Source organism: Alternaria burnsii, assembly GCF_013036055.1.
Source record: "Alternaria burnsii strain CBS107.38 chromosome Unknown 731, whole genome shotgun sequence".
In the NCBI taxonomy this organism is placed as follows: Eukaryota; Fungi; Ascomycota; class Dothideomycetes; order Pleosporales; family Pleosporaceae; genus Alternaria; species Alternaria burnsii.
Genome location: NW_024066115.1, coordinates 196,623 through 208,595, shown reverse-complemented (window position 1 = coordinate 208,595; position 11,973 = coordinate 196,623). Strand labels below are relative to the sequence as shown.

Genomic DNA, 11,973 nt, shown 5'->3' with positions numbered 1-11,973 from the left:
GCGACTATACGTATGTAGATAATGTGGCGAGCTTGAGATACCACGTATGTTGCTGTGTATTTAATGCATCAAGCACGCGTCTAATCAAACTGTTTCCAATACTCGGGCTCAAAGCCATCCATCTGCTGTGTGTAAGGCTCTCCAGCCTTGACCCAGCCCTTGATGCCGCCACCAAGTGTCAATGATGTAATCTGATCATCGCCCTGGTCCGCAATGTAGTCTGCAAACCAGCCAGAACATCTCGGACCTCTTCCATTTGACGCGCCTATCATGTGTCAATATTGTGGTAAAGCCACATGGTTCGTGTTTGGACCGGTCACAGTACCTCGTGGTACGCATCTCACACCACCAGCGCACGAGTATGGCCGCCATGCTGCGTTCAAGACTAGCATGGTAATGGGATGACAGACTTACCACAATAAAATGCGACTTGCTTGACGCCCGCTCTCTTACACAGGTCATACAAGGCGCCGCGATTCATGTAGAAGGAGTGTGCAGGAAGATTCAGACTACCTCGAATGGTTCCACCTTCATAGTCGGTGCGTCGGACATCTACGATGAGCAAGTCTGGAGACGAGAGATTCGACAGGGCCTCTTCGCGGGAGAGGATCGGGGCGATGCACCGTGGGGCGGGAAAGGCGTCAGACCAGCTGCCAGTTGCTTTGGACGATTCTGCCATGTCGATGAACTAGCGGCCGTTGTCAGGGGCTATTCTTAGGATGCGCTGTGCGACTGCTCGTATGTTTTACCACGCGCAAGTGGATTTGCAGAGCCGCACGAAAGGGTGGTCCGTTGAGCCTCCCGCTAGCGCGACATGTCAGGGTCCATTGGCATGTCACCGCCACAATTATCAGTACTGGCCACATTGCTGCAAGTCTGTGGCCCCATGAACGTCTGATTACATTTCCCCGGCATGCCACGGGAGCAATCTAATACATGACACCCGCTCCTTCTACGTTTTGTCTCTTTCGGTCTCTGTTGATTTGTAACAGGCATTGTCCTTCATTTACCTTAATTTGTCTCGAGTCGGAACTTCCTACTCCAACTAGCACCATCACGGCCCGAGACAGTTTCAATACCTACACGCTGGCCTCTTTGCCTACCCCACACGTACTCTCGGCGTCTAATCTACCGGAACGATTCATATAGCCAGGCTACGAGTAACTGTATGTCCTCGAACTTGTTGCTCGCTTTGCAAACACTTTGTCGCGGACGTTTGCTGACGGGAAGACTCAAGTAGCCAGATAATACCATCATCACAATGCGCTCAGCCGCGCACGTGTTCTACCTCGCAGTCTTCTCGCTGCTGGGTAGCTCACACGCTGCAAGCCATGCTACCAAATCGAGTAGTCCTCCGCCAAACGTCTGCGATGTAAGCCACAAGTCGTCTGCTCCACCAGCGCAGCCTGGGGACGCGAATACTAAGACCCTTTTCCAGATATCGCCTGGAGCGATAGTATCCGACGCGTGCGCAAGCTACAACACCCTCGAACAGCTCAACGATGCCATCCACCCTTACCTCGAATCCATCACGCAGAATACCGACTTCTTTTCGCATTACCGATTAAGCCTGTACAGCAAGAAATGTCCTTTCTGGGACGACGAGAATGGCATGTGCGGGAACGTGGCGTGTGCGGTGAACACACTGGACAACGAAGAGGACATACCACTGGTCTGGCGCGCGAAGGAACTAGGCAAGCTCGAGGGGCCCACAGCACAGCATCCTGGCAAGAAGCAACAGAGGGAAGAGAGGAAACGACCGCTCCATGGCAGTCTGGGTGACAATGTTGACGAGAGCTGTGTGGTGGAATACGATGACGAATGCGACGAGCGCGACTACTGCGTACCGGAGGACGAATCGGCATCGGCAAAGGGAGACTACGTATCGCTTGTCGACAACCCAGAACGCTTCACTGGATACGCTGGCGTTGGGGCTCAGCAGGTCTGGGAGGCTATCTACCGGGAGAACTGCTTCAGCAAGCCCCCAAAGAACGCGCCCGCGACTGGCAGTTCCTCAACGTCTGGAGGATCACCTTTTGGCGGTTTCGGAAACCAGCAACAACTACATGCTGCGAATCAGCTGAAGAACGTCATGCAGGAGCAGGGCAAGAAGCAGAAGGTTCAGTCTGCCATTGCTCACGGCTCTCCTGTAGACAGCCTCGATCCTGTCGAATTTGACGACACCTGTCTGGAGAAGCGCGTCTTCCATCGTGTCATCTCCGGCATGCACGCCTCTATTTCCACGCATCTCTGCTACGACTACCTCAACCAGACAACAGGAGAGTGGGGACCTAACCTAGCCTGCTACGAGGAACGCCTACATAACCACCCTGAGCGCATCAGCAATGTCTACTTCAACTACGCCCTTGTCATGCGAGCTGTTGGCAAAATCACGCGACACATCTCCGATTACTCCTTCTGCTCCGAAGACCCCGAACAAGACCACAGCACTAGAAACTCCCTCCTGCGCCTCACGTCTGCTCTTCCCTCTGGTCCCGAGATCTTCGATGAAACCGTCATGTTCAAGGACCCGGACACAATGGTGTTGAAGGAAGATTTCCGGAACCGCTTCAGGAATGTTAGTCGCATCATGGATTGCGTAGGATGCGACAAGTGTCGACTCTGGGGTAAGTTGCAAACAAATGGCTACGGAACTGCACTCAAGGTGCTCTTCGAATTCGACGAGAACGACTCCTCAAGAGACCCGCCCCTCCGCCGTACTGAACTTGTTGCGCTCATCAACACCTTGAACCGTCTCTCCCACTCACTGTCCGCGATCAAGGACTTCCGTCGCATGCTCGATGAGCGAGAGGGTTTGCCAAAAGATGTCGCCTCTACACTCCCAGAGACTGACAAGGGAGTGTTGAAGACAATACTAGCGCTCGGGGACTCTGACGTCGAAGGGCCGATCGATGTCCTGACTGGCGGGGAAGACGTGCCAGATTTCAAGAGGGACTGGGACGCGAACGAAATGACAATGTGGGAGGAGGTCAAAGCCGAGTACAATTTGGTCAAGAGGACGTTCTTTTACGTTCTGTACCAGTGGTCGCAGCTTCCTGGGCGATTGTAAGTCTCAAAAATCCTTCTCACCGGACATCTTAAACAACATGGGCGTTGCAGTAGAACACTGGCTAATGGCACAAATAGTACCAAGATCTTCATCCTCGAAATGAGGAGAGTGTACAACTGGTGGATGGGTTTCGTGCCCGGGCCGAGAAGTTGGGAGATCCGTATCCCAAGGCGAGATGAGCTATAAAGCAATTTCCAAATCGATGAACAGAGACGAACATAGGATCTAGATCGTATACCTTTTTGATGCATAGCATGGGTGTTTGGGGGGGATAGCTGTATTGATGTATATCAGGGCATTAGATGGCGTTGCTTTTGAACATGGGAAAAGCGAGACATGTCATCGGGAATGCATTCGTTTCATCCCAACACAACTTCCTTCGTGTATCTCAATACCTTGAGCGATGCGACCGTCTACAACGCTTCCGAGGCCCCCAGTGCCGAGACCCCTTTTCGTGTTCGTTCCGCGCGCCATGACATATCCCCAACCTCGCGATCTGTACCTCTCAAGTCTCAACTACGTCATCATACATCCACGGACCTTCTTGGCCCGCTCGGCCGACCTTCGTCATTTCACTCCCTGCTTCATAATCACGACGCATTACCATCCGCGGCCTTCCGAGAGGAAAACAAGCTATGCTAAGCATTGAGGAGAAGCTATACGCCTGTTTTCCACGATTACCCAGAGTGGAAAGCGGAGAAGAGGAGATGGGAGGGGAGAAGGAACATTAAGCTATACCAAGATATACGCCTATTTCCTATGGTTGCCAGATTCGATGTGCATATTGGAGATCAACGTTAGACACCGAGGCATCTGCTGTTTCCGTCATGCTTACTGATGTCCACTACGCCCTGGTATGACGATGGCTCTAATCTCTCTTTTGCCGGATTTACACTACCAAGCTTTCAGTTAAGCTACACGCCTATCTTCCACAACTGCCTATGGAGGTAACCTGGGAAGAGGGGGGACGCGAGGGGCTTGTGAGGGGTTTGCAGTCTTCGGTCATTTGTTTGTCTCTTGGGACCCCAAAAACCATTGGTGAAGGAAGGCTACCCGAACATGGCATGAGCCAAGGTGAGGAGAAGATAACGCCTATTTTCTACACTGTTGATAGAGTTACTCAACACGGTAGTCGAATGCGAAACGTTGCGTGATGTGAATTACGAAATTGCGGAATTGCGGCTCCGTTATTGCTTCTTTCTCGTCATACCTACGGTTTCTGTACGTTTCATCGATGTTGGCCGCGGAAGGATGGATAACCCAGAAAGTAGTATGTAGTACCAAAATTGTTAACCGACCGCCTCGTTCGCAACTCGCTCTAACCTTACTCGACGAGTACTTCTTTTCGAGATGCTGTAGTGTGCAGTAAATTTCCACAGATTTGCAAGATAAAGCGAAGGAATGCGCCTGTTTTCAACAGTTACCCTTCTGGGTATTTAAAACAGATATTTAGTTACGGGAGGACGCGCTTGTAAAGTGCTGATTGCTTTTCTCCATGTCTAACAGACAGTACCAAGATCTAAGCAGATGCAAGATGAAGCGAAGGAATACGCCTGTTTTCTACAACTGCCTGTCTGGGTAGGCCAAGTGATACACCGATGTTTGTAGTTGCTTTTTACGGTGTTGAAACTTGGAATGCTTGCGGAGGCGTGTTTAGCAGCTCGAAGGAACGCGATGCAGGGTGCCGATGGCGATCATTTTGTCGCACCGATGGAGGATACAACCTCGAAATCTTTGCGTGGCTGGAGCTCACTTGGAGGACGATGAGACGCAGATGTATTGCGAGCTCAACGGAAGTTGTATGTATTGCGTTTCTGGACTCGACAGATTCCATCATCGTGCTTCGATGCGACTTCTCAATACATAAACATTTGAACAAGCACATACGCATAAGAACATTACTCAGGCGACCAGCACAATAGAATTCAGCGCACGTGACGTTATGTCTGGAAAATGAGGCTCTTATACGCCTACTATCTACACCTGCCCAACACCGTAAACTCATCTGCTTTTCAAGAGAACGACCAAGCTACACCAAGTCTGACAAGCCCTACGCCTATTTTCCATGCCTACCTCTTTCAGTAGTTTGATCGTTCGAGGGGAAAAGTCGACGTGTCGTTTTCGCGTCATCGAGAACAGAATTTTTGCTTATTCCCGCGTAACCTTCCCAACGTACGTACGTGTCGGTGAGCAAGCGACAAGCAATTTTTTCTCTCATTCTCGGCTGGCATTACCAAGCCTTAGCATCTACAATCAACAGAATGCTGTAATGGGTAACTTCGAAGTGGCCAAGCTTTAGAGCCTACAATCAACGGTTACTGTTTAAAGAAATATCGGTGAGGACGAGTCTGTTTCACCGTTGTTGCCGGATTGAGCGCGTTGGTCAATGCTGTAATCTATAGATGGGCAACGATGAGAAAAATGTTATTTCCGACGTATTGCCGAAGCATGTGCATGCGGCTTGGGAAGGTTTTAATATAACCGTTTGGCGCCTGCTTTCGATGGCTACTATATGCGGTAGGTAAGAAGGGTTGAATACGAGACAGAGAGGCAATATGTGGAGGAGAACGTGGTGTTGGATTGGTGGATATAGTCCACTAGTCCTAGTCCGTTCTCAAAATTGCCAACACAAGACATGCAGTCTGCAAATATGTACGAGAAGCTGTTGGTGATATATATAGCTATGCTGGAGTACTACCACGGTTGACACAAGACAACAACAACAACAACAACAACAACAACAACAACAACAACAACAACAACAACAACAACAACAACAACAACCAAAAGCTTACATCTGGATCTGCTCACAAGTAGATGTAGCACAAGGGACTGCCGCCTAAGGTATTCAACATATCCCGAATCTTTAGTGTCTCGCCATTGACTCCCATATTCAACGGCTCATCGATAGTAGCGTCGCGCGTTGGGGGCCTGTTCTGCAACGTCAGAGTACCTGTTACTTTATTCGCCTCTGCTGGGTGGAGCGTCTGCCAGATCCAGTAGATGCGGTCAAGCATAGCGTGGTGAAGGAAAAATGCAGGATCGTTGACGGAAGAGTAGAGATCCGTCGCGTCGCCGCCCATGGTGTAGTGACCTGACGTGTGAAGACCGAGAAAGCCATCTGGGTATCGTCCTTGGATTTCGACCCAGAAATCGCGATGGGTTCGCGAGCCCGCACCGATGGTTACGTTCAGAAGATTCGCAGTAGTGAACCATTTCTTGGGTATATAAGGACTGATGTCTCGGCGCAGACAGCGGGGGTTGGAATCATTGCTATCGACTCCCAGATCAGTGAAGCCTTGCATACCAGGCGAGATTGGGCCAATATTCGCTTGCGTACTAGAATTTGTGTTATCTTCCTGGGACCGTAAATGTGTGCGATAGTCTCACTTCTTGAAAGGGCCACTCTCAATGCATCCACCTCCCTTTCCGGAGGGAATCACAATTGTTCGGGCGCCCGCTAAGCTTCCGTTGTGTGCAAAGTATGCTCCGTCGCCACCCAAGCTGGTATCACTCCCGTCAAAAACAGGAGATTTATAGATGTTATCGGTATTTGCGAACCAATTCCAGTACTAGCAAAGTCAGATATGTCAGAGCCTATTGCATTTTTGAAAACTCACAGGTTGGTATCCCTTGTAGCCACATTCATTTCGGAGAGCTTGCTCGTATGCCCACACAAAGTAGCGATGCCAGGTAAGAAAGAGACCATTGCCATGTATGTACATAGTCTGGTTGACATGGATAGCGACAAAGTCATCAAAGCGCGTCTTGGCTGCTGCAGCCCATGACTTGTCAGACTTAGCCGGTAATGTTCGGAGACATTGAACAGCTTTGATATATGCTCTCCGATCTGGCTTGCTCATATAATCCCTTTTAAGTCAGTAAGTACAACCTCATAAGCGTGGTGGGCTTACCAGTCCCTCCGGATGGCAGTGTTTGCCAAGGAACAGCCTTTTGGAGCCCTCTTTGACACGGCATCACCCTGTTCAAGCGTCTCGTACGTATGCTGTTGCAGTTGAGCGAGAGCCTCGAGTGGGTCGACTGCTGGGTCTATATCGATGACTGGAGTCGAGTCGAGGGGAATAGCAGCCACGAGATGTCCAGCCAGTAGCTGCACGATAGCTATAGCTTGAAAAAGGCGCATATCGACGAGTTAGCACTTGCTGTGTGCAAGATCTGGCAGCGTAAGGTGAGATCTGGTGATCCAAGTCGCCGGTTATATTCATCGCAAAGTCATCCCTGAATCATACAAGGGCCATACCGCAAGCGTGCTTCCGATTTCCAAGAACTGTCAACGGAGAAAACGGTTCTTAGGCGAGTCCAGATGGCTGGGTTAGATGAACGCGGGCTAGAGTATGGGGACGCCTAATCAAGGCTTGCATCCTTCATCCTTTAGTTCGAGATTATCCTGCACTGGAGCCTCGGGTGTTGTAACTTATACGGAAGGCGTCTTGCAGGCGAACCGAAGTAACGTCCAGTTGTACGGTCATCTTTGTAGTCGGAGTCCCGATTGAATGGGCCGTCAGCACTCTATCGCGTAGCCAGTGTATTGTCATGAACGCGTTCACGCTTCCAAAAGCATCCTGTGTAGGAACACTGGAACAATATGCTTTTAGGGCATGATTTCAGTATTTGTTGATGTTGTTCGGTTAATGTGGCGACTGGCAGCCGCGATCAGGGCCTGTTTCGGCAGTGATAGTCTTACGCGAAGCGAAGAATGTGCAACGAAATTATTTGTCGACCCTCATAAATCGGTAAGTGAGGTGACATTGATGGGGGTCGCCAAGATGTAGGATTCACAGGATTGTGTTGGATTTGAACGTGCACCCATGGCCAGTCGGACATCTTCCCGCATCGTGCAGTTGTATCCGGATGTAGCATAAGATCGCCAAAGGATCCGGCTGCTGCTTCTCCCCCTGGTAGTGGACGAGGGACGGGACGGACACGGGAAGACCCTGGCCTCATATTGAATAACAGCATCCAGAAAAGATGGGTACATACCTAGGTACTGAACAAAAACTTCGAAGCTGGTGAACCTTTTTAAGGGTTACGGTGCATAGATGTGTGCTGCTTGAATACTTGAGATATCTTGAGAAATACAATAAAAGTCTGGCTTCTCCATTTGAAGTATAATACAGCTATATCGGCTCATGAATTAAATTGAAATTTGCCACCTGGAGAGACCAATCCATAATGGAGTGACGGATTTCCGGGACTTGTTGTGTTCCACCGTCCCGAGGCCTGGTTAGCCCAGACCCACCCTTCCTGTAACCTCACATCCAGGAGTTAGCCCGTTCCTGTCTGTCATCGAAGCGAGCTTAGCCATCGATACTTGTTGAGACGACTCATGGTTCCGGTAGACCCTCATCCACTCGTCGACCTATTACGCTGGGCCGACCCTTCCCTAGTACCTCCTGGTTGGCCTGATGAGCTAGTCTGTAAATGTGATCTCTGCCGATGCTTACTATATGCAGACGGAGGTGCAGGTCGCATGTTTCCCATGCGTTGTGAACAACCCAGCTCATTTTAAAAAAGCAAAGCCTTTGAATGGTCTTCCAAGAAATCTCCGCACAGTGGATGCCCCGTCTCGTGGTGGACAGGTCAAAGGACCAATGAACGAACTCCTACACAACCTTCTAGAACACTGCTACCGTGCTTGACACTTGATGGAAGAGATACCTTGTCATGCTGGGCGTGAGGAACAGGAAGGCAACATGTATCATAACGCATCCTTCTATTGGAAACTGTGCATATGATATTGTCGTTTGTTCGCCTTAAACTCACTTTACAAAACTCTTGTTCTTTTTGTAGCCATGGCGCCTCAGAACACTGACCCAGCAAGAGCCGCAGAAAGTAACTTGGGCTACCTCCTCGGCGTCACGGCAACCTTCCATGTTGTAGCCCTGGTCTTCGTTGCAATGCGATTGTACGCACGTGTCATCATCGTGAAGGCATTTGGCAAAGACGACGCCCTTATAATAGCGTCAACGGTGAGATGATATAACCGATCATGCTCGACTGCTTTCCTGACTATGTTCGATAGGTCTGTGTCTCTCTCGGCGGTATGGTGACCTACATCTTGGCCGCCCAACACGGCCTGGGACGCCATACCGATACTCTCGAGAAGGAAGACCATCATGAGTACCTGAAGTTGACCTTCATACAAGCGATAGTATCTACTATTGGTGGGATGGCTTTCCTCAAACTCTCCGTTGGGTTCTCACTCCTTCGTCTCAAAGTTCCCACCTTGTACACCAGAATGCTCTGGTCGCTTATCGGTAAGTCTCCTCACCTACAATAACCCCAGAACTACTTCCAAGAGAGCAAATACTGAGCTTCGAAGCCTTCGTTTGTCTTTATACGGTTGTTTCGTGGGGTGAGTGGGCTGCTGTTTGCAAGCCCATAGCCGGCTTTTGGAACAAAGACCTCAAGCCAACATGCTTGGCCGTGAACATCCACAAAGGCTTCGCACTAATGAACACAAGTAAGCATGTGTTTACTCCTCAAAAAAATGTTTTCGATGACTGACTAGGCCAAATGAAGCGTGCAATATCTTAACTGATATCTGTTTCGCATCTATTCCTGTCCCCATAATATTAGGGTTGCAGATGAAACAAAGGACTCGCATCTACCTTATCCTCGTTCTAAGCTTGGGCTACATGTAAGACTACGCGATCTCAACGCTAATGACTTTCGAGGTCCATGTGTAAGAGCTGACCATAGTCAAGAGCGGTAATCATGGGTATCGTTAAGACGGTCGTCCAAAACACAAAGAGGGGTGATCCTGATCAGTCATTGTTCGTCTTAACTTCTACGTTTGCGTCAGTATTATGTTCACTAAGACCCGGGCAGCACGAACGATATACAGTTTTGGGGTTTCCTCCAGGTAAACATCGGTATTATAGCCGCATGTGCGCCTTCACTCAAGCCCATCGTCGGTGGCATCCTCCATCTCCCGTCAACTCAGCAGTCCAAATCTCGAAGTAATTTTGCTACGGGCTCCAACAGCCATCCCAACAAATCCAGAATACAGAGCCGGATACGGGTCAGTACTCGGATTCAGAGCAAGGGATGGATGCGGACAGATAGCGAGATCGAGCTCGATGGAGCAGAGTCCTTCGGCAGCGAGACACATATAACGAGCAATAAGGATGATCGCTCTGGTAGCCACTGAGATGATAACTCCCCAGTAAGGAACCACGAGGCCAAAGAGGCGGTGTTTCTTGCAGTCAATACAACAAAGCAATGCTAATAGATAACAAAGACGCTGAGTTCCCATGACTTATGTAGGAAATCGAGCTGTTTCGTAGTCGGCGAACAGCGGGTGCGTGCCACTGATCGTGAAAATAGAACACCTCGGGCCGGAGCTCAATCGCAGTACTCGATGTCATTGTTTGAAAGTTATGTGAGAAGGCATGTTCGATGTAAGAAGATTACACAGGTTTGCGATTTCGATGCAAATGTCTTGCTTGGGTTGCCCGAGGCAGGAGCGACGTCGTTGGGGTTTGCAAAGTTGAGGGTTGGGAAAACGCCCGCGTCGAGCGAGACAGCTGTCACGCAGCGTGATGCGGCTTCCGAGTTGCATGCACAAGCTACAAACAGCCTTGCGCATCCTATGCCAGCTATGTGATTTGCGAATACCGAGCAGTCTAGCAGTGGATATCGAGGAGATCGCCGATGCAACGCTGGGAAGAGCGATACCTAGGTAGCCTCGGGAACATGCGGGCACCAGCGGCATCTCACCCGCCCGTCGTTTCCCCACCCATGCTCTCTCTGCACGAGTCCAATCCGCCACCTCAGGGCATCGCGTACCTTAGTTCAAAGAGACAGCGATACCGCTACATATGTGTTGGCGATGTTAGATTCATTATCACGGCGCGCTCCGGGTCATAATAGCAGGGTTTAGGCTATGCTATGCCGTCTATATACGCGGAGGCATCACCACGAAAAGCATGAAAAGGGGAGTAAGAAGCAAGCAGGTTCAGTTTGTCCTGTCTGGGTTGTTCAAATATGGCCAAACTGCTCCCTCCGCGTTCTGCCGACAGCGCGCAGTCAATAGATGAAGGTCTCCACCGAGCTTATAGCCATGCCCGACAAGACGTCCGTACTCTATTTGCCAGGATTGTACGTTGAGCCACCCCTGCCATCGTTATAGTAAGTCGAGCCCTAACATTACGTCAACAAAAGCTTTTTTGTCTGGCACAATCTCGACATACATTAGGGTTGCTGTAGTAGTACGAGCCGTCGGTGTTGGAGTAGTGGTAAGAGTTGGAGTTTGAGGCGCCAGAGCCGTAGTCGCGGGAGCAGTAGTGGTTTCCCTACAAAAGATCTTAAACACACATGTAGGAGGGCGGCGAAAGCATGAGAGCCTACCTGGTTGTTGGTACCGGAGCTGGTGATAGTGTAGCCTCCACTGCCGCTGTTACCCGCGGAAGTCGAGCCGGAGCTTGCAGAGTTGGAAGTGTTCTGGGAAGACATGATTATGTTCTAAGCGTTGTCTACTGTTGATGCTTTCAGGTCCAAGTAATGGTCGAGCTCGATTCTGGTCGTGCAGGAAAGAGAAAACAAAGAGTGTCATCCGGTATCTCCGGGTGAAGCGGGGTAGACCTTCTAGGTAGCAACTACTGTTGAACAAGAAGAGAGTATGGAGTTGATTGTTCTATGTACGAAGGAGAAGTCCCTTGTTTATATAGGGACGAGAGAGTACGCTAGTGAGTGAATGTAAGTGGATCACGTGAGAGGATGCAAACCAACAACTACCAGAGGTCGTCGACGCTTTCCCTGTTCTAATCTCATGAGCTTCGCCACACCGAACGCGCTACCACCGGTACCAACGCTCGAATCCTATCGCGCCATCACAAGTTGCCAGGAGAAACCTGTTATTACCACAGTCGCAGAGTGAT

The 11,973-nt window shown here is 50.0% G+C and overlaps 5 protein-coding genes across 5 annotated transcripts; 2 read left to right on the top strand and 3 right to left on the bottom strand.

Annotated features, from left to right (window-relative positions):
* Positions 1-80: 80 nt before the first annotated feature.
* GT037_006729 (uncharacterized protein) lies at positions 81-679 on the bottom strand (the record flags this gene model as incomplete). Its single annotated transcript, XM_038931776.1, has 2 exons — positions 81-265; positions 415-679. 2 exons carry the CDS (start codon positions 677-679, stop codon positions 81-83), a joined length of 450 nt encoding a protein of 149 aa, XP_038785248.1.
* A 582-nt stretch (positions 680-1,261) lies between these two features.
* On the top strand, positions 1,262-3,256 carry GT037_006728 (endoplasmic oxidoreductin; the record flags this gene model as incomplete). The annotated part of the gene is made up of 2 exons (XM_038931775.1): positions 1,262-3,066; positions 3,148-3,256. The coding sequence occupies 2 exons, from the start codon at positions 1,262-1,264 to the stop codon at positions 3,254-3,256; spliced, it is 1,914 nt and encodes a 637-aa protein (XP_038785247.1).
* Positions 3,257-5,877: 2,621 nt separating this feature from the next.
* GT037_006727 (di-copper centre-containing protein) lies at positions 5,878-7,214 on the bottom strand (the record flags this gene model as incomplete). The annotated part of the gene is made up of 4 exons (XM_038931774.1): positions 5,878-6,409; positions 6,461-6,642; positions 6,691-6,940; positions 6,985-7,214. 4 exons carry the CDS (start codon positions 7,212-7,214, stop codon positions 5,878-5,880), a joined length of 1,194 nt encoding a protein of 397 aa, XP_038785246.1.
* Positions 7,215-8,883: 1,669 nt separating this feature from the next.
* Positions 8,884-10,244, top strand: GT037_006726 (uncharacterized protein; the record flags this gene model as incomplete). Its single annotated transcript, XM_038931773.1, has 6 exons — positions 8,884-9,060; positions 9,114-9,348; positions 9,414-9,554; positions 9,614-9,731; positions 9,799-9,867; positions 9,923-10,244. 6 exons carry the CDS (start codon positions 8,884-8,886, stop codon positions 10,242-10,244), a joined length of 1,062 nt encoding a protein of 353 aa, XP_038785245.1.
* A 935-nt stretch (positions 10,245-11,179) lies between these two features.
* Positions 11,180-11,548, bottom strand: GT037_006725 (uncharacterized protein; the record flags this gene model as incomplete). The annotated part of the gene is made up of 3 exons (XM_038931772.1): positions 11,180-11,236; positions 11,287-11,388; positions 11,444-11,548. 3 exons carry the CDS (start codon positions 11,546-11,548, stop codon positions 11,180-11,182), a joined length of 264 nt encoding a protein of 87 aa, XP_038785244.1.
* Between the last annotated feature and the right edge of the window lie 425 nt (positions 11,549-11,973).